A 21,964-nucleotide genomic window follows, 5' to 3' on the forward strand; every position below is an offset into this window, starting at 1 on the left:
GTGTCACTGTAGAAACTGGGGTATAGCGTGGTGTGTGTGTGCGTGACCCCACCTGGTGTGGGGTGCCCCTTAGCTGAGTTGGTCCTGGGAAACCACAGTTGATCTGGTGGTGGTGGTGGTTCTCACAGATGGGGCGTCTGAGCGGCTCCGATTCATACCAGAGGATTCTGGTGAGGCTTCTGTCGCAAGCCACTGTTGGCAGGGAATGGGTATTACGGGCTGTGTGATGTGGGAAAGGACTCCATGTGGGCCTGCCGCTGACCTCACCAAGGGCCCTCTGTCTGAGCCTGTTTTCCCAGTCTATCAAGTGGGGGTGGTGATTGCTATCATGCAGGCTTGCCGAGGGGGCAGAAGGTACGTGTGTAGGAGACACGGGAAGCGTACAGTAGAGCCTAGCCTGGTCTTCGTGACACTCCGGGGACTCTGGGTACGGGGGGTGTTGGCAATGCCCGTGGACCCCGCTGGATTTCTTGTTGGGCTCAGGGAGCTTCTGCAGGTAAAGCAGACTTATGGGGACCCAGCACTGGTTTTATACCTCCTCTTTGAAACAGAAGGTCTGTCCCTCCCATCGGTGGTCCCTCAGTCTCCACTGGGAGCCCTGCTGTGGAATGGATGTTTGGGGAGAGAGGGGTCGGGGGAGGCAGGGGAAGCGACCGCAGTCTTGGCCTTTCAGAGTCCACATTCTAGCTTAGAATCAGAATTTCACACATGTGGAACAATTAGAGAAAAATAACAGATGGTGTCTGATCAGATGTCAGCGCCCCAGACGGCCCCACCCTCCAGCAGAAATAATCCTCCTTTCTCTGGGATCCCGAGCCGGGCGCAGGCTTGTGTGGTACCCTGCGTGCATCGGTGTGTAATTGGTCGTTAGTGCCATTAGTTGTGCAGTAGCGCATGTGGTTGAGTGCCCCACATGCTGGGTCCTCTCCTCAGTCCTTCCTTCTGTGTTGGTCCAGCAAGTGCTCGGGGCACTTGAGCCAGCCGTCTCCCCGGGGCCTCCAGGCTGGCCTGTGCGTCCCCTGCTGCTGCGCTCTGGAGCCCGCGAGCAGCTCTCCTTGTGCTGCCTCTAGGCCTCTCTGACACCCCGCTTGCTTGGATGCTTGGTCCTGGTGGCCGTCTCCTGAGCTGGGTCTTGCTGTAGGAGCTTTTGGCTGACCTAGAGGATGAGGATGAAGAGCCTAGCCAGCCACAGGTCCAGTGCTGCTCACCAGTGGTGTGACGTCGACACTCCCCTGTCCTTCCTGAGCCTCCCTTTTCTTGACTTTAAAAAGCTGGGATTGGAGTAAGCAGTGTTTCAGTGTTGGTTCTGAGACATCAGGTTTCTTTTGGAGGTTGTGCTGGCCTGGAAATGCCTTTGGTTTGCTGGACCTTTAGCTGGGCCTGGAGATGCCTCATAGACCCTTTGCCTTCTAGAATCTGATGGTCTAGTGAGAAAAACAGACGTAAGCAGATGCTCATGGTGCTGCAAAGAGTCCCGTCACTGGATGTCCCAAGAGAGGGCCCTCCTGGCTCGACCCAGAGGGCTTCCTGCATGCGATGGCTTTTTTGTGGGGGTCCCCAAGAGAAATAAAGAGGCAGAAGATGGTGACTGAAAGGGAAGAGTGTGACAAGAGCATTGCAGGGTAGGGGCTCCCTGGCGATACAGTGGTAAGTCTCCATACTTCCAGTGCAGGGGGCACAGGTTTGAACCTGGTCGAAGAACTAAGATCCCATGTGCTGTGTGACAACCGCCTCCCCCCCCCCCCCCCCAAAAAAAAGAGAGCATTCCAGGGAAAGGGAAGAGCCTGTATAAACACTTGGAAGCTTAAAAGACTTGCCCTGTTCAGGAAGGAGGGCCTATGGGGGTGGAGCTGAGACTGAAAGGCCTAGGGCAGCGTGCAGCCTGGAGCAAAGTCCTCTTGGATTGTGAGCCTGCCCATTAGGTCTCCTTGGGGACAGGAAGGAGGACAAGAGGACGAGTAGGCAGATCCATGAACAAAGGAGGCTGGTGCACTGGTCCAGGAGCGAGTCCAGTGGAATGATGGGGAAGACATGGTCTGGGGTGTTGTATGGAAGCTAGGAATCAGCCTGGCCTATGGAGACCTGGCACAATTGGGAGGATTGCCCAGACCCCCTTGACTGTCACACATTTTCCTAGTAATTTGGTGCCCTTGTACCCAAGAGGGTGGGCTTAGGGCTGATTTGCCTCAGCCTGGATTTGTTGAGGACATTGCGGGGGAAAAAAACCCATCTCTCTCCAAATTATCCAAAGAGTGAAAGCATGGTGGCATGTGGAGCGCCCTGGCCTGGTCCTGGGCGTGTCTGTCTCTTTCTCTGAGCCTGCATTTCCCTTTGGTGAAGATGGCAGGGGCGGGGGCGGCATAGGACTGGTGCCTGCAGTGTGCTAGCCCGCCCCCATGACTGCCGCGTTTGTTTCAGGGGTTGGAGGATCACGCAGGGCAGGGTGGCTCATTCTTGGCAAGTGGAGTGGAAAATGCCAGTGTCTTAAAGCGAGTCCCAGAGGGGTGGGGATGGGTGTGTGTGTACTCGGCTGGGTGTGCCCCCGAGCATCTCCCTTGGACAGGGCATCTGTGCTCGTCCAGCCTGGAAACTGCATGGAGTTCCTTCCGTTCTAAGATCTCATCTCATCTTCCTATTAAACATTAATAATAACTGATCACTAACCCTCAGCAGGACCAAACCCCCAATACACGTTGGGCAGATACTGCCGGTGTGTGTGGTCTCCGTGCATGTCCTTGACCCAGCGTGGCACCTACAACAGAGCAAAGCGTGTGTGTGTGTGTGTTTTGTTGTTGCTACTTTGGAGCCACTGCAGAATTTCTCATCACTGCCAAGTTACTTCCTTGGGATATATTTAGATAGTGCGAGATGAGCGAGAAGTGGGCGACGTGTATTTGCACAGGGATGTTTGCACACGTTGACCGTGGTGTTTTTGGGGCCGATGTCCAAGAGCTGGCTCCTTGCTCAGCCCTTGTCACACACTTGTCAGGGAAGGGCTGTGAGTAGCTCCTCTCGGGGATGGGGTGGGTGGGGAAAGCATGGTGGCAGGACAAGTCTTCTGCTGCCCTCTGCCTTCTCCCTCCCATTGAGAATGAAGTCAGGGTCGGGGGCTTCAGGAAGAGTTCGAGGAGGCGGCTGGGAAGCCCACACTCTGTCCACAGGGGCTGCTGTCTGCTGCTGTGGGGTGGACACTGTTATTGCACCCTGATAAGATGAATATAATTACTTGGTTGTTTATCTTTATTGGAAGTCATGGAGACTGTGTTGGCTCCCCAGGGTGGGGTAGGCAGGTCTGGCCCTGCACCCCTGCTCTAAGCACTTTCTCCCACTTCCTTCCTTCCTGCCCTCCGTTGTAGTGTGCCCCTCTCCTCTGTTTGAGTGTGTGTCATCCATATGGCAGCGTGGCGTGATAGGGCCCAGAGTGGTCTGACTGCAGCCAGGGGGCCTCGGGTCCAGAGCGGTCTTCTCTGGCCTCCCCAGACCTAATCAGCTTACAGTGGGGCAGGGCAGTGCTCTTCTGTTATTAAATTCAGAGCCGTGGTCTGCATGATGGAGGCAGCTTTAATGAGATTAGAAAGCTTAACTGAGAGGCCAATTAAATCTGGGCCCGTACCTGTTTGGGCGGCTGTCTAAGCCCCAACCTGCATCCGGAGGCTTTCTACAGGCCTCCTGGGAGCCTGGCTGGGGAGGGTGAGGGGTAAAAGATGCCTGCCCATCTAACCACCCCTGGACCTGGGACTGCTCAGGGCAGAGGCAGAACCTAGGAGGAGTTTTCTGAGACATCTGATCCTGGAGTTCCCCAAAACTGGATCCCTACAGGCTTCCTGCAGCCTGGGCAGGGTGGTGACTGGGTGGCTGGCAGAGCCCCCAGGTGATTCTGATGTGCAGCGAGGTTTGGGAACCAAGAATTGAACCCACCCCTGTTTTTTTTTAATAGACGAGGGAAAGGGATTCCTGGGCGGCAGCCTGCCAGGGCCTGGCACCCAGCCCCGTGCCTCTATCACTGTAGTGTCCTCCTTCCTTCCCAGCCCCTTGGGCTGCAGGAAACAGGGGATGCAGTTGCTCTTCTGTTCACACCCAGTTTTCTATTTGTTTCTTCAAACTCCTGTGTCAGGTAGGCCAGGCAAAGAATGGTGACTTCCCATTTCACAGATGGGCATTTAAGGTTGAAGAGACCTGCCTCACACTGGTACCATCACTGGAAGGCCTGTTTGTAAGATTAAAGTCTTTCCCTTCCATGACTGGAGTCTTCCTTTTGGTTCCCACTGGAGGGGATGCAGTGTGTTGGTGTGTGATGAATGGACCCAGCCAGGATGAACTGTGACCTTGTAAAGACATTTAACCATCGTGGTCCTCGTTGGCAAGGTAGGTCAGATACAAAACAAAAGAGCAGGCTATTGAGAGGGCTAAGTGAGATCAGCTTCCTTTCCATGTCTGCATGGTGTGTGGTGGGTTATTTCTGTTTCTGGAATGCAGAACCAGCTAGCTTTGGGGGGACAGTAATGGGGGTGCTGAGAGGCTCTACAGGTGACCAGTGCCCCACCTAGCCCACACAGGGCATGGAACTTCCTTGGTGGATAAAAAGTGGAGAGAAGGGTATAGAAGAAATGTCTATTCAACAAAGTAATTATTGTCCACCTGATTGTAGGCTGAGCACTGTTTCTGGGGGAAGCAGAAACCTTACTTTCATAAACTCTGGGAAGCAAGGCAAATCATTGCCATTTTCTAGATAAGACTGCCAAGGCACGATGTCTTGGAGGACTCAGGTCTCAGACCTTTCCTGCTCTCCCACTAGGATTGTGAGGCTGCGGCTAGGTCTGTTAGCAGAGAAGCTGGGGGACTCCTTCCTGTTCTAAGGTTCTAGGTTCAGGTTTTCTGGAGGCCTGTGGATTAAAAAACTCCTATCTGCAGTGGAGAAAACCAGGCCACAGCCTCAAATGCAATTAGACAAAAATAAAAGAAAACCAGACTGCTTTAGACCAGATTTGCAGCCCAGTGGGGAGTTTGGTCATCATCCTTCAAGGATGGTCCTGTGATGTCTATGTGGCTTACACGTTTCAAGCTAGGAATAGAACTAAGATTCAAAATCAGGTCTTTTCCAAGGTTTCCATGTTTCTCTTCTCCAGTGATTGCTTGAGAAGAGGAACATGGAGACTTTGGGAAGATAAGGCCCCTCTTTGTCCCTTTTGACATTTGGATTTATGAGAGTATGTTCTGTTCTTTAAAGTTACATCTTTATAAAGAAGAAAAATAAAAGACATTTCCCAGAAGAGCCAGGCCTAGCTTTGTCCAAAAGCTCTCTCACAGCCCCCATTCAGTGGTTACTGATTTTATTGGACATATTTGGATACTACTATTGAATATTTGGATTCTACTTTTTGGAACCAGTAGTCCTGCAGGGAGATAGCTTTGTCCATATGATAAGGCCAGGTAGAAAGTGTTGTAGGGGTTACAGAGTTTTACGTTGACTTGGAAGAGGAAAAAAATCATCCTGCCCAGTGCCCAGGGCAACCTGAGGAATGGATGGGTAGATGGACTAGAATGGCAAAAGCCAGCAGGGAGGTGGGCATTCTGGGTGGAGGGATGGCATGTGCAGAGGCTGGGGACCAGCATGTGCTTCTCAAGATTGAAGCTTGGTGTCCCTGAGAAGAGGGAGGTGAGAATGGGAGGAGGAGAGAGGCTGAGATGAGATCCCAGCCCTCCCGTCATCTCCTTGTTTGCATTAACTCATGCCAGCTCCAGGAAGGTGTTGTCTTATATTGGTCGGGGCATGGGGCGGGGGAGCATCTCAAGATAGAGTGAATTGCCTGCCCCTGAATTAGCCAGGGAGCTGGGGAGTCGAAGCTCCTTGCCTCAGTCCAGTGCTCTGTCTGCTTTACCATGGCAGCCCTTGGTTAGGAGTTTATTGGAACTCCTAACGTTCCATCTCAGCCATCTCAGCCCTTGTTGAGAGGGTTACGGGTAGAAGCAGGTATCTTCTAAAATTGAGTTCTAGCTCATGAACCTACTCAGGGCCTTCCATGCTTGTTCTGTGCTGGGAAGCAGGGACATAGAGGTGGGCATAGGTGGAGGACTAGGAGTTCTATAGGTAGATAAAGGGAAGGTGGCAGGGGAGCTTGTTGAGCAGAGAGAGTAAAAGTAGCATGAACAGTGTCCTGGGGGGCCTGAGGCTTGCTTGCTGAAGGGCTGGAGCTATTCTCACAACATGGTAGACAGAACAGGGCTGTGGCCAGAGGTTCCTGCAGGCTCAGAGAGCCTGGTCATTGCCCACCCTCCCCCTTTTCTCAGCATCTTATCTTTCTCTTCTCTCTGCCTCTCTCAAGTTCTTTCAAGTCAAGTGAGGAGTTGAATCAGGGAGGAAGAGGAGGATGCATTCTGACTGAGTGAGCTCAAGGCTTGCTCTGTGCCATGTCTCTTGATTCCAAGAACCATGTCTTTTTTTTAATCTATGATTTGGAGGGTCCAGCTGCACAGGGCAGTTGTCAGATTGGCAGTAGATTCCTCCATCTATGGGGCACATTTTCTGGGGCGCAGGAAGGCATCTTACGGGGAGACCTCTGCCTTGATGTCTTTGTCAGCTTCTGCCCAGGCTCAGGAGCACCTCCCCCCCCCAGACCCCCACCCCCACACCTCTACCTGTCCCTAAGCCCTGGAGGTAGTAGGCATGTTCTCTGGCCCCTCTAAGAAGTGTATGGAAAAAGTTGCTCCTTGGGCCAGTGGAGCAAACATCTACCTGCAGGGAGGCTGAGAACCAGTGCATTCAACCTGTCTTGAGAGTGAACAGCAGGCTCTGCTTTGGAGATGGAAGGGAGGCTCGACCACCAGGGCTGGGAGAGGCAGCTAGGTCTTAGCAACTCATAAAGACTCCTCAACTCATACATGATCCTTTCACTGCACCCAGCCCCCTGGCCCTAGGCTTGACTTCCGTCCAGTTGGGAGTGAGACACAGTAGCAGTTTAACTCTAGAGACCACCCTACTCCCTTGCATTTTTTTGTCTTTCTTGGAACTAAAGATGCTTTGTCTAGATGTTAGCTTAAGCTGTCTCCACAGCTGTCTTGGGAAAGGAGGTGTAACCATGATCTCATTTTGCTGACCTGACCGTTGACTCCAGAAGAGGCCACCCAAGTCATCTGCCAGGAGGGCGGAGCCACATCAGTGCCTAGGTTTTCTGAACACCCAAAGCTTGGGTTTCACAGGCAGAGGAAACAGCCTGTTCTAAGATGTGTGTGGGCATAGTGGGGTGTGCGTGCCCGTGTGTGTGGCAGAGGTGCTGTTTTTCGAGGGGAGAGGGTAATTGTATGAGTTAGCTAGTCTTGCAATTTGACCTTGTAGACATGGTGACTATTCTTGATAAGCAGAATTTCTGCAAGAACTTTATTCATCCAAAAAATATTTACTGAGCCAGCACCTTCTCTATGCTGTGCACACTATTCCTGCCCCCATCCCTGTGAAGGCAGCTGGCTAATTTAATAAGAAATTAACAGTCAGATGTGACAAGTGCTGTGATGAGGAACACATGGAAGATGAAGAGGTTTTGCCCAGGAGGAGAAAGTGAATGAGAAGTTCCAGAGAGATGGACCAGCCTCCGCAGAAGGATAGTTGGGCATGTTCATCAAGTAAATTTGGGTGAAAGAAAGGCCTTGTAAGCCAGAGAGTACTGCTGCTGCTGCTAAGTCGCTTCAGTCATGTCTGACTCTGTGCGACCCCATAGACGGCAGCCCACGAGGCTCCCCCGTCCCTGAGATTCTCCAGGCAAGAACACTGGAGTGGGTTGCCATTTCCTTCTCCAATGCATGAAAGTGAAAAGTGAAAGTGAAGTCACTCAGTCGTGTCCGACCCTTAGCGACCCCATGGACTACAGCCCACCAGGCCGTCCATCCATGGGATTTTCCAGGCAAGAGTGCTGGAGTGGGGTGCCATTGCCTTCTCCGCAGAGAGTACTAAACAATAATAATAGGTTATTCCTTTTCTGATAGACTTAAAGAATCTAATTTGTTGAACCCTGATGAAGGTCTCTAGACAAGACCTTCCTTTGTGCTTTCAATACCATATGGATTGATGGGGAGAGGAGGGGTGGACCACTAAGAAGTCCCGTGTATAGGCCAGAAGTCTCAGCAGATAGGTCCTCTGGTCCCTCGGAAGCCTTTGACCAGTCAGGTCATCTCTGGTTCTTCCAGGCTGGGCTCCTGACCCCGTCCCCCAACAGGTTTCTCACTAGGATCCTAAAGGCCGAGTGTGTCCTTGGGTGCTCTGGAACCATTGTGGCAGGATGCTAACAAGAAAGCCCTGCTTGTGTGCCTGGCAGACCCCCAGCAAGCATCTGTGGCCTCCCTGTGATGACCTCCAAAGGGCAGTCCTGCCTTGTCCTGCAGTGGCTCTGGCAAGACCTCAACAGGCTGTGGAACGAGCTTGCAGACTGGGCTGTGTCAAGGACTGAAGCAGCCTGGGTCTTAGTCCATGCCTGACCTACATCTTCAGCCCCTCCGCATCACTCTTGGAGCAAACTGAAGAGCCTGCCACCCTGAGGGGGCCTCCTGCATGCCCGCAGGGTGGGCCCTGTTCTAGAATGGTGCCAGGCAGCGAGGGGTGTGGTGTGTCTTTGAGGGGCTGATTGCTGTGATCACAGAATTTGAGTCAACCAGACTGGCTGGGTTGGGTTCCGTAGGGACCCTGGGTACCAGAGCTGTTACCGTTCCTGCCTCAGAGACACAGACAGACATGTGCGCACACAGACTTGCCCAGAATCTGTGACCTCGTGAATCCTCTTGCCGAGGGTGTTAATGTCTCTGTAAAATGACTGCCCTAGTCCCCTCATGTCAACACCGCTCCAAGTCTGCTCAGCGCCCCAGGGCCCGGGAGCAGGGTGAGGCCTGGGAACTTTTCTACAGTCCCACCGAGTCTGCTCAGCACCCCAGGGCCTGGGAGCAGGGTGAGACCTGGGAACTTTTCTACAGTCCCACCAAGTCTGCTCAGCGCCCCAGGGCCTGGGAGCAGGGTGAGGCCTGGGAACTTTTCTGCAGTCCCACCGAGTCTGCTCAGCGCCCCAGGGCCCGGGAGCAGGGTGAGGCCTGGGAACTTTTCTGCAGTCCCATCCAGCGCAGTAGGCTTTTGTTGTGCACCTACTGGGTGCCTGATCTAGTTCTGGGAAGGCTTCCTGCACCTGCTGCATTTAGGCTTGAAGGACAGATGGGGCAGCAGGGGAGGCCTCCGGGAGGGCTCGCCCCCAGCAACTGGGGTCTTCCCAAGAGGAAGGATCCCTAGTAGGCAGCATCATCTCAGGGGGTCAGGGCACTGGGTGGGGGCAGAAGGGACTGAATTCCGCCCACCCTGGACCCTGCTGTTTTGTAAATGAGGCACCCAGGCAGGGAGGGGATCGTCCTGTTCTCGTCACCTAGTTAGTTTTTTGGAGGTTGTCACTGAGGCTGAGCTGCAGCGCCCCTTTGTGTTACCTAAAGAATTTGGTCAAGGGGAAGGAATGTGGACTGGGAAGTCAGGTAGACCTGGGTTCAGGTCCCAGGGTGCTGCTTCCCCGCCTGTGGAACTGTGGGCAGATCAGCTCTCTGAGCTTCAGTTTTCTGTAATGTAGAGATGCTAATGCCACCCGCCGCCCTGGGGCTTTTTGAGGGGATCAGAGATAAGTAAGAAAGGGCCAGCATTAGGAGGCACCTGTCTTGTCATCTGTTGCTGTCCTGTCATTCCTGTGGGCAGCACAGGCAGAGGGGGAGGTGTGGCCAGAGCGTGCCATCTCCCCTAGCCGGAACCCTCTGCCTCATGTCATGCCTCTTCCCTGTGTCCTGGAGGGCCCAGCCGTGGGCCCAGCCACTGGTGACCTCACCTGGCAGATGCCCAGGAGCCCTCAAGACGAGCTTCTCCACCTTCTGTCTGTATCTTGGGCAGCACGACACGTGTGCTGGAGGCAGGCTGACACCTGGGCTTCAGGTAGGAGAGCCAGCAGTGCAGCCCCCCGTCTGACAGCTGGGCATGGAGGGCTGTCCGAGTGGACAGCAGTGGATTCTAAGTGCCCGGCTGCTCATGGCGTTGTTTGGTTCAATTTCCTTTGCGTTGTGACCTACATCATTCCTTATTTGCTAAACCCTCTGAGCAGGCAGCAGTAATAAATCAATTAATGACTCCGATGAATCGTTTAATGGCTGGCAAAATAACAGTAAGGCCAACAGCTTGCATCTCTCCAGCGGTACCCAAGGACTCTGGTCGACCAGGGTGGGGGACGAAACAGAGACTGTTAGCTAAATGAGCGCAATTAATACGCGCTTTAAAGGCTTAGGCGGCATCTGTTCGTGCAGCCCATGCGCCTGCATTCCCGGCTCCTTCGTTTGCACCCCCTCCCCAGCCTAGTGTAAACTTCCCCGCTTGGATGTCAGGGGACCCGGATGAGATTTTCAGGCTGTGCACCTCATCCTGTCATGACGGGGGCTGAGCTGAGGGAAGGTGACTCTGTACCCCTTGAATCTGGTGCTGGTGAGCAAAGTGTGTGCCCCCTTTCTTGAAAGGTGTTCTGGGGGCCATCCCTTTAATGATTTCTCTTAAACTTAAAAAAACAGAAGTTTCTAAAGCGGGTGGGTTTTTGTTCTGTGCACACCTCAGTCCTGGCAGGATTAAGTTGTCATTGGAACTGAGCATGTGTGCAGGCCCATGCCAGGGAATTTTCCACTTTGCAGAAGCAACTGCCAGTGTTCTTGTTAAGGAACTGTCACTGGCCTACTATGACATGTTTGCGGTTGTAAGAGGCTCCTTTAAGACAGTGGCGGGGGTGTGTGTGTGTGTGTGTGTGTGTGTGTGTGTGTGTGTGTATTGCTAATGGTGTAAACCAGGGTCTGAAGCTCATCTCTCTTTAAGAAGAAAATCAGCGTTGTACAAACAGCATGTTGTTGATCCACTCCACACTGTTCATTTGCAGGGGGGACCTCTCGCCTTTAATCTCCCTTGTCTCACGTGTACATGCCTAGGACCCGTGCCCTCTGCTGTGCAGCTCAGCTGGGGAGATGTTTGCACATGGGGAAGGGCACCCTGCCTGGCATCTACAGTATAACCAGGTATTAATTACATGGGGCTCCACCTCTTACCCAGATGATGCCCTCTGATCCAGTTCCCAGAAGAAGCGAGTGCTTCCTGGGTTGGATGGGCAGGGCCTGGTGGGATGGTGGCCATGACCGTCTCAGCACAGCCAGTTCCTCCTCTTCTTGAAAATGATCTGAGTGGGGTGCCTTTCTTTGATTGTTTTTTAAAAATGAGAGAGGCCGCTCCTCGGAAGACTGGGTTCTGCCCCACCAGGGATGTTTCTTCTGCTGGCCCCCACCCTTCCCACGCCCTGGCCTGCCCTGTGTTCACAGAATCATAGAAAGCAAACGCGCGCGTCTTCCACCTGGTGCTGTGTTGCTGGCTCAGCAGTTTGAGTCCCTTATCTGAGGAGTCATATTTGGGTTCCCCATACCCCTGTTGAGGGTAGAGGCCTCCCTGTAATAGACGATGATGAAGGGCTGAGGAAGGTAAAGTGAGGTGCCCTTGTACCCCAGCTGCTGGAGAACAGAGGGGCTGGGCATAGAGCCCGGACCTCTTTACTCTCCAGCAGCATCTTTAAACGTCAGTTTCAAAGCTTTGACCGGAGAAGCCAGTACACAGCCAGAAGGTCTGGGCTTGACTTCCAGTTCTGCCTGTTCTGAGCTGAATGACCTTGGACAAGTCTCTGAGCCCCTGTTTTCTCATCTATAGTCCCTGCCCAGTCATCCAGGAGGATGGGGAGAGAAGCTGGTTGAGCTGCACCTAGGTTAGCTGGTGAGCTGAGTGGGCAGCCTCCTCCCCCTTCTGGGGGAGGGGACGTGGGTAAGCCCCATGCCCACCCCGTCAGCGAGATGGAGTGGCTGGGGAGGGCAGAGGCCTGACGGGATTTATGCTCTGAAGGAGAAGCTGTCAGAAGGCCTGGTTCCAGGGGAGGGCTAAGATGACAGCAGTAATCTCTCACCTCCCTATCACCTCCTGCATCTCCGAGGCTCGCTGTCCTTTAAGGCCCTGGCTTGAGTGCCACCTCTTCCATAAAGCCTCCCTGATCCCTCTAATCCCCACCTCACGGCGCCCGCCCGGAGCACCTTCCCGCATCCCTCAGTTCTCCTGTGGAGACTTCATTTCATCCCCTGGACCTCACGGGCAGAGCCGAGCCTCTGTCGTCTCCCACCCCAGCAGGCACAGCACAGCATCCCTGGTGGCCTAGGAGCCAGCATTTGCTGAACACATGGCCGTGTCAAAAGTGCTCCTAACCTTTTTAAGCTCCTCGCCTGCCTTGTTTCTCCTTCTCTTCCCAGGATAATTTACCAGTTAGATCCAACAGACTCTTTAGTGAGATCTTACATTCCCACACACAGGCACACACAAGCATGCACGCACCCTAAGTGGAGACCAACTCAGTGAAATACTTGCCGGAAGGAGCAGTTAGAAGGCCAGTCTACTCTGGGAAGAGAAAAACATGTGGATGATCTCAGATGTAGAGAATGCCTTGTGCTTACCTTATGTTACTATGAGCTGTTGTTTGTTTTCATAAGCAACAAAAAGCACCCAGAACTCTCTTTTGTAGGGACTGGTGGCAGGATGGAGAGGGGTGCATTATTTAGGTTTCTTGGACCGAAATCAGAGGTGGAGGGACAGAGAGACTGAAGTTAGAACACAGGATAATGCACTTCTCTGGGCCTGATTTCTTACCGGTAAACAGCAGTGACACCTTCACAGGGATGTTGAGAAGTAAATCGTATCCCCTTCCCCAGGGGTTTGGGATCAGGATAAAAAGGCATTTGCTACTCTCTGCCTGCTCTCTCTGCATTCCTGCATCCATCTCACTTTTCAGGAGATAGAAATGAGGTGGGGATGTTAGGGAAGAAGCTCTGGTGTCAAGACAGCCCTCTCCTGGGTCTGACGGCCTGGCCGTGTGAGCTGGGGCTTTTGTCACCCTTTCTCAATTTGTGTGGCTGAGAGCTCGGTGTGATGCCCACTTGGTTCACTGTAGCAGCAGGATCTCAGCCACCTCACTTGGAATTGAGCAGAGGCCTGGGGGGCAAGAAGCTCACCCGAGTCATACAGCAGGTGGTTTATAGCCGGACCTGGAACCCTGATCCCAGGACCCTCCATCTGGGTCTCTTCTGTCTCCTAATAATCCCCAGGAAATGCCAGGTGGTGCTGGATGACATAGCTCCCCCCTTTTCAGAGGGGAGGCTGAGGCAGTCCCCGTGGCTCTGTTGTGGCCAAGCAGAGACGAAACCCACACCCTCTGATCCTGAGTGCGCTCGCACCCTGTCCCCCTGAGCCACCCCGAGGTGACGTGGCCCACCGCTCCCGGAGGCTCTCCACTCTGATGCTCGGATCTGGAGAAGCTTTTGGTGGCTCAGAGCATCTGCCCCTGGACCCAGGGCCATCCCTCAGCAGCGACGAGCGAGCACGTCCTTTCCTCCCCGCGCGTGATGGCCCCCTGGCCGTTTGGAGGCAGGGATCCTGTGTTGCTCACTCCCCTGTGTCATCCAAACCTATTTTTAACTCCAGCCAGTTCTGTCTCTTCACGTAGCAACAGCTCTGTGTGTTTTTCCAAGCTGCAGAATTAGAACCTCTGTTCTCCAAATGGATTCTCTTCTGTGGTCTGCACATAAAACCGAGAGGCCTCTTCCTGTACCTTCCACTTTAGCCACCCCGCTTCTCTGTCTTGGCCTTTCTGTTTGGGTGATGAGATTCTCTCCATTCCCTTAGCTATATCTTCAGTCTATTGATGCTGCTAAAATTCCCTCTAGGAAACTTGGGGGAGAAAAGCAGCGACATTACATTGCCAACAAACCTAAGCCATCTACGCAAGGCTATGGTTTTTCCAGTGGTCATGTATGGATGTGAGAGTTGGAGTATAAAGAAAGCTGAGTGCCAAAAAATTGATGCTTTTGAACTGTGGTGTTGGAGAAGACGCTTGAGAGTCCCTTGGACTGCAAGGAGATCCAACCAGTCCATCCTAAAGGAAATCAGTCCTGAATATTCATTGGAAGGACTGAAGCTGAAGCTGAAACTCCAATACTTTGGCCACCTGATGGGAAGAGCTGACTCATTGAAAAAGACCCTGATGCTGGGAAAGATTGAAGGCGGGAGGAGAAGGGGACGACAGAGGATGAGATGGTTGGATGGCATCACCGACTTAATGGACAGGGAAGCCCGGCGTGCTGCAATCCATGGGGTCGCAAAGAGTTGGACATGACTGAGCAACTGAACTGAACTGAGGAAGCTTGGCCCAGAGGGTCCCAGGTCACTCCTATATTTTGCAGAGAATGTTGTATTTTGAATTGTGAATTCCATATTTTGCACAGAATGCTGAACCCTCTGACCTGATGACACCTGTGTAAACATCCCTCCCTCCCTGGAATATGAACTTCTCTCACAGGCCTTCATTTCTCAGAGCTGGAGCGCCCCTGTCTCCCCCTCCCCAGCCCCCCAAGCGTCCTCTGCTGCCGAGCTGTGAGCACACCGCCGTACACCACGCACCCCTGTGTCCTGGGTGCCTGGCCACGTGGCCTGCGTTGAGTTTCAGTCGAGGAAGGCTGTACTTGGTGGTTTCACATGTGGGCCCCGTGCTGCTACACGCCTGGGTATTGGGGTGTGGCGAGGAAGGAGGGGATTTGCAGAACAAAGTTCCATTTTGCAGCCTTGTAAATCAGTCAGGAGGGGTTGGCTGACCTGGCAGGAGTCCCGCCGTTCACTCTGAGCGTGTTTTTATTCTGTTTTCCAGGAGCTTCCTGTGCACAGAATAATTTTTTTTAAGAGAGTAAAAAATGGGTGGGGGATTCCATGCTAGTTTGTGGGTGAGGCTAACTGGGGGTCTCAGGGTAAGACTGGAAGGTCCTGTCTTGTAGGGAACACATACCCCCACCCCGCCCTCACCAGGCTCTGCTTCTTGAAGGAAGCATGAATGTCACCTACCACAGGATATACAAGATGTGAAGTAGGAGGCTCCTGGGAGCTTGTCTCTTGGTCCCTCTTGACTGACCCTGTTCCTTGAGTCGCATGGGACTCCTTGCTATGGATTGAGGAAAGGGCCCACATCCAGAACTTGCCAAGTCTGTTCATTTGTGGAGCCTTGGGTACTCTGGTGCTGTTGGGTGACTTTGTCAGGCATGCACTGGGATGTCTGGCACGGGCTAAGAGGTGTCAGATAGGATTCTCAACTGTCCTGAGCTACTTGCTCTTCTGCTGAGATCTCTTCCCTGTTGCCTTGAGTGGCAAGCCCAGGTTCCCTCGCACGGCTTTCAAGGCTCCTCGCTGTGGCTCAGATCCCAAGGCTGCAGGTTTGAACCCTGCATCTCTACCAGGGGTAAGAGTGGGGGGTAGAATGTGCTTACTCTGGGACAGGGGTAGTGTCCAGGTCTCTCCTCGCTGTTGACAGCAGAGTTTGGTGGAGTGGCATCTGCAACACATGAACAGAGCTGAGGGGCTGCAGTGAACCCCTAAGCCCCGGTGGCTGTGTAGCCATTCTGGGGTCATAAAGAGACCCTACTCTTGAGGGTGAACGTTGTAGAATGAGCCCTCCTTGGAAGGCTCCCTGGCTGTGAACAAAAATAAAATACTTGGCAGGGAGGGGAACTTTTACAGCTTCAGGCAGATGTCTGAAGGCACCTAAGGCTTTCCAAGTGGACTAGATCCCGGAGGCTTGGAGGAGGCAGCTGGCTGCAGTGGGCCACACCACTCAGTGCAAGGCCTGTTTTCTATTTGGAGAAGAATTTTTAGTTAGTTTAAAAAAAAAAAAAAAAAGCATGAGTTGCCAAACTGCATGCCCAATTTGACTCTGCCTTTTTTAGTCCATGTGTGCACGTACGCGTATATGGATAAAGGTTGCTGAAGGGGGGCTGTTGGGGTTGCGGTTGGTGCAGGGGAGAGCCCAGATGTCATGAGCTGGCTGTTATCTCCAGGCTTTGATAATCAATAGGTTTGTAGGTGGTGCTGAAGTTTTGACCTCTTAAGGGTTCTTTTTTTGATCTGATTCTTTGTTTTTAAATACTTCCTTAGTCTTAGGTGGGTCTTCGTCGTGGTGCACAGGCTTTCTCTAGTTGCAGCGACTGGAGGCTGCTCTCTAGTTGCTTCTCATTGTGATGGCTTCTCTTGTTGAGGAGCACAGGCTCTAGAGCTTGGACTTTGATACTTGTGGTACAGGCTTCGTTGCCCTGCGGCTTGTGGTATCTTCCCAGACCAGGGATGAAACCCGTGTTCCCAGCATTGGCAGGTGGATGCTTAACCACTGCACCACCACTGCCCTGGAAGTCCTAAGAGTTCTGTAATGAATGGGAAAAGGTAAAATTTAGAGTCTGCCTTCCTAAAATTTAGGAGCTGCTGTTTCTAATCCCTGCTCCTGCTAGGTGTATGGACTGGGTTGGGAGAGTACTTTGGAAGAAGAGCTCCAGAAGTCATCTTCTCTTAACTCCATCATTTGACACTTGGCGCCGCAGAGGCCCAGGGCAGGCAGGGGCTTACCCAAGCCCATGCGGGAGGTCTCTGGCTCCTGACTCCTTCCTCCTCTACTCCGGTGGAAGAGTTCCTGGGCACCTACTATAGCCCCAACGTGCTGTAAGCCTCTGTGAATGTCAGAGGGTTTTGGTTTTGGTTTTGTGTTTTTAGAGAAAACTCACATGAGACACTTTGCTGAGTGCTTTAATGGAGTTCTAACTCCAAGTTGGAAACCACAGGGAGAGGCCGATTCCTAGCAGTCCGGAAAGGCCTGGCTCCAGATGGCCAGATTTGAGCAGGTCTTTGAACAATAAAAGTTGTAATTGTTTACCGAACGCCTGCTGTATGCCTCTCATGGTGCTGGGTCTTAGGGATGGGTAAAGGTGCTGTTGAGGTGTAGGGGTGAGGGCAGCCTCACATCGATATATGTGGGGTGAGGTCCCTTGGATTGGGTTTCATGTGTAAGAATGATTTCTTAACCCTCTGGTCTCCCTGTGACACTGGTTGCTGCTTTCATTTTATTTTTTGTCCTTTTCTGCCCTTTTGAAAGTTTTGTACAAGTTTCTGTTTGCCTCAAAATCAAAGAATGGCAGTAACTGTCATACTTTAAGACACAGAGTTAAACACTGCAGAGCTACTTAATTTTGCAGCTGGAAGAGCCTATAAAGGATAAGTTATCACTCCAGCTTCCTGACACCTGAGCCACTACTGACATGCCTTCCTTTCACTGGAGGGTAGCAAATGTCCATTTCCACCCAGATGTCAAAGAATTATACCATCCCCCTACTAGAACTGTGGATTTTCCATCCCTAACATTCAAAGGACCGTGGATTCCTGATCTTGTAGGAAAAAGAGATTTTGGTGTCAGGGGAGCCTTGCAAGTCATGCACCTGGTTCAAGTTTTCATTTAAAAGTTGTTTTTTTTTTTTCTTTTAAATGATAAGATATCTATATGTTATATCCTTAAGGTATAAAGAGCTCATGTATATTACTAAGGAAAGACATCAAATACCTAAACAGCTAACGACATGAATGATTTGTCATTTGTTTTACTAAATGGCCAGTGTAAACCATTTTAAAAGGTTAGTGATCCAAAAGATTAAGTTAAAATACCAAAGAAATCAAAGAGATACCATTTTGTAGCTACTAAGTTAGCAAACACTGATGTAATGCCCTGTTAATTAAATTAGTTGAATAATATTAGTCTTATTAAAAAACCATGTTTTCTTTGACCATTTAATGAGAGGAGGAGAAGTGCTTATGATATTATTTAACAAAAAACAGTGACTAATTTTCTTTTTACTCTGCTGTGTCCTATAATAAGAAAGTGTTTTATATTAAATGAATAATGCTAATTTAAAGAACCAAGTTGCTGAAGCTTTCCAGATCTTTCTTTAAAAGCCACGTGTTGTTTCTGAGCTGACGGCTGAGGAAGAGTAGATGTGGACTCTCTGAGGATAAGTAGGAAGAGGCCACCTTCAGTCTGCTCTCCACACAGACACTTGTTTTCTCATCTGTAATGTAAGGGTGCTTGTGTCTGCCTTGGAAGGCCACCTGGGGGTTCAGGGAGAGACGGTGTGAAAGTACCTGGCTTGTTCTGAGCATCAGGCCAGACAGCCCCTGCCATCCACCCTGCCTGGGCCTGGGCCATCAACTCAGTCTTTCTCACACTGTCGTCAGGAGCGCCACCGTTTCCATCTTCACCCTGAGAACGAGTCAGTGTCACATTTGTTGAGTAAAACATTTAATCAGGGCAAGAGAGGGTTTTGGTTTTCCCAAATGTATCACCTGCCCTTGCCCACCTTTCTGATCAGCATCATTGACCCACCCTCCTTGCTTGACTGGTGGACTTGAACGAAAATATGAGTAATTTGAGAAAGATCACCTCCTAAGAGGGTACCTCTGTTTTGGAAAGGTATCAGTTTCCCTCCAAATTATATAAGAATTCTTTTATTTTGGTAGGAAGATGACTTACGTAAATGATAGAAGTTTGGTAGGATAAGCAGATAAAAATAAATAAGAAAACTTCCACGAAAGAATTGAAGATAATAAAATTGTAAAACTCTGATCATTAGAATGGACAGAATTAGGACAGAATTTTTTAAAAGCTCAGAAACCATCCAATGCCTTTGTAAGGATTTTTGTCCCTGATTTCAAATGAGTGGAAAACTTGTATCAAGCTGGTAGACCATTTGAGGAGTAAAATCTATGTTCTTTACCAAAATAAGTTGCTGAACTATTAAAGAGTTAAGTGTAAAACCAGTCTGTGGAAGAACTTGAAGACAGCATAGGAGGGTGTTTACCTCACTCCATTTAAAATTAAAAAAAAATTTTTTTTTTTCTGCTGCTGCTGCAGAGTAATTGTTGGCTGTAAATCATGAAAAGTTGCATTTTCGCAGAACAACCAACCGCAAACAAAGAGTGCAGCTGATGGATAACCAGGCGTATTCCCTCAGGCAGCCCTCATCCTAGATGATACCGGGGCGGGGGGCTCAACCAGGGCTGGCTTCTCCTCCAACCTAAGGAGGTAGGAAGAGGAGAACCTGGTATTTTGGGGTTTTTTAACACATTGCAGGATAGTTGGCAGACTCTCTTTACACCGAATCATTTTGGAATGTTGGGCCAGAGAAGCCAGCCCCATCCCACGCTATTCCCTTTTACCTGAGGTCTGTTGAAACAGCCACTGTGGGCCTCCCGAGTCCTCCTTACTTCCAGATTACCAGCTTCCCTGGGTTACAAAACACAGCCCATCCCATTGCTTAATCCTCCCCAACGCTTAGGAGCAGCTAGGCCCACCGCGACCGGAACCTAGTGCAGAAAGCTGAGTGGTTTGCCATGGCCGCCCCTCACTAGTCCAGGCAAACAGTGTTTGAACCCCAATGTACTGGTTCCCAGGGCTGTCTGTTTTCTTGCTGCATGTGGTGTGTTTGGGGGATTCATACAGTCCCTCATTCCCTTCCCTGGGAGTTAGGAGTTCTGGGTCCTGTTTTGTGGCTGAGGAAAGGGCAGGAGAAGTGACTTAGAAGTGGTGACATCAGGCTGAAATCGTAACAGAAGAGCATTCTGTTTCTTGACCTTGAGGGGCTCAGTGTTGTCCCAGAGGACCCATCAGAACCCCCAGGAGGACAGTTGGCGATTATGTCTCAGAAGCTCAGTCCTGGTGGGGTCTGGGGACCTTCGAGGTTGGGTCTGGGCTTCCTGTGGGAGCAGCCCTGCGAGGTGTAGAGTGTGGTGGGGAGCAGAGCACCGGCCCAGGTGGGCGGTCAGGCCCGGGGGCTTCTCTCTCAGCTTCACCCGCCCATGTGAGCACGGGGCCAGGCACAGACATGCCGGCCATGTGAACAGGTGGGACACAGATTGTCTGGAAGGAGGCCAGGCTGGGGAGAGCAACGTCTGTTCACCCCTGGGACGCATTTGTTGAGGCAGATGTACCAGGTAAATGCCGGAAGAGCAGCATTTGAAAGAAAAAGTAATGACAATGCAGCCCACCTCCTCTCTGGCCCCCAGGACCCTGACGGGGCCAGCGACATGCCTGCCCGCCTCTCGCATTTCCCGGGCCTTTCCCAGCTGGTCTGTCTGTAGATTCACTAAGCCGTGGGCGTTCATTGATCTTCTGCTCTGTACAGCATGCCAGCGTCTTGGCGAGGGCACCCCCATTCATGAGGCACCTCGCCTGCCCTACGGAGGCTTTTTCAGAACTAAAGCAACTGAGTGGGGAGGCGGGGCTCACTAACGGCTACTGCTGCTTGGAAGGGTGTGTGCACGCCAGAGTGGGCATTGCCCTCCCGTTCTGGTGGTGGTGGTGGTGGTCGTGGTTTAGTTGCTCAGTCACGTCCGATTCTGCAACCCCATGGACTGTAGCCACGAGGCTTCTCTGTCTGTGGGGTTTAGTGATGAGGAAGCATAGGCTCAGAGAGCTCATCTCTTACCCACTGAGTGACAGTTCTGGGAAGGTGCTGGTGTTTTGTGTGGATGGGGGGGGGTCTTTGGAGGACATGGGTGGAGAAGGTGGAGGGGGCTGGGAGTGAGAACTCCCGTCTGTCTACATGGGTGCAGCCTCTTACTTTCCACCCTCTTGTCTCCGCAGAGTGCAGCAGCCGCCCCGAGCCCCGTGCTTGGCAACATTCCCCCCAATGATGGCATGCCGGGAGGCCCCATCCCTCCGGGTTTCTTTCAGGTACGTGCTAGGCCCTCGGCCCTGTGCTCCTTTCCCTCCAGGCCAGGCCCCAGGCAGGCGGGAGGGAGGGAGAGAGAGAGAAGTCAGTAGCAGCTCAGTTTGCCATGGTCTAAATACAGTTGCTTCATGCTGGTTCAAACCCTTCCCTTCCCATCCCTCTCACCACCTCTTCCAAAAACCAAGGAGGGGAGCAGAGAAAGCTGGAGAGCAGACACCTCCGGCGCGTGCTGTCACTTCTGCCGGAGTTTGTTTTCTTCACGCCAGCTTCGCGCTCACGACACAGCCCGCCCCTGGTTGGGAGGCAGTGGGGCTGCTTCCAAGGCCGGTGCAGGGCTGTCTTTTAACAAAAGGCTTTTTTTTTTTTAACAAAACAAGTAAACTGTTCTTTGTTTCTGTTTTGTTGGTGCTGTCATTGTCACTGTTTACTTTGCCTGTCCAAACTACAAACCTTAGGCGTAATCTAAAAAACCAAAAAAACCCACCATCCTGGCAGGTCTGGGAATCCTTTCCCTCTGGTTAACCGCTTGATTTTTTCCGAGTGTGATCACAGAAGGCGTCCCACAAGCATCTGTGCCCATGCTCTGCCCGCCAAAGGCAGGAGCCACGCTCATGGATTGAGAGCCGGGTCTTCTCCAAAAGACACCTTGTTGGGCTCTCGGGTGTGGGGTGTGGGGTGTGGGGAGACAGCTTTCTGATTTGCTGGGTGAGTACACTCGCCACGCCCTCTGCACCACCTCTTGCATCTCTGTTATCCCCTCTGGGGACTCATTTGATTGAAACCATATTGAGACTGGAACTGGCCATTGGAGAGGGATTGACCTGTGGGGGCTGGAAGGAACTTTTATGATGGAGCTCTTGGGGTTGACATGCTTTCAAACCTCTCCTCAGTCGGGTTTGAGAATCTGCCTGAGGTATGCACACCTTTTGAAAGGTTGGTTGTTGTTTAGTCACCATGTCCTGTCCAACTCTTTGTGACCCCAGGGACCGCAGCTCACCAGGCTTCCCCGTCCTTCCCTGTCTCCTGGAGTTCGCTCAAACTCATGTTCATTGAGTCGGTGATGCCAGCCTTTGAAAGGTTAGCTCTTCCAGATTAAGAATCTAGAAAGAGCTGTTATATAGAAAAGAAGGTGGATATTTTTCTGGGAAGCCCAAGAATTCAAAACTGGGGCCAGGGAGACACAGTCTGAAGAGACTGTGGCTTGGTGACAGCCAGAATTTCACACCGCATGCTTCCAGCAGTGGGACAGCGGTCACAGGAAGCTCCCTGGCACTGGAGGAATCTGAGCAAAAATGGGGCAGGTGCCTCTTGGGGTATT

General features: G+C 51.9%; 1 protein-coding gene across 3 annotated transcripts in view; it reads left to right on the forward strand.

The window, feature by feature from the left end:
- SSBP3 (single stranded DNA binding protein 3) overlaps positions 1-21,964 on the forward strand; it is a 166,341-nt gene that overhangs the window by 96,353 nt on the left and 48,024 nt on the right. For all 3 annotated transcript variants that reach the window (XM_005204571.5, XM_005204572.5, NM_001104986.1), the window contains 1 exon segment: positions 20,559-20,648. In XM_005204571.5, coding sequence (XP_005204628.2) covers positions 20,559-20,648 — 90 coding nt within the window.

This window comes from Bos taurus, chromosome 3 (genome assembly GCF_002263795.3).
Source record: "Bos taurus isolate L1 Dominette 01449 registration number 42190680 breed Hereford chromosome 3, ARS-UCD2.0, whole genome shotgun sequence".
Lineage (NCBI taxonomy): Eukaryota > Metazoa > Chordata > Mammalia > Artiodactyla > Bovidae > Bos > Bos taurus.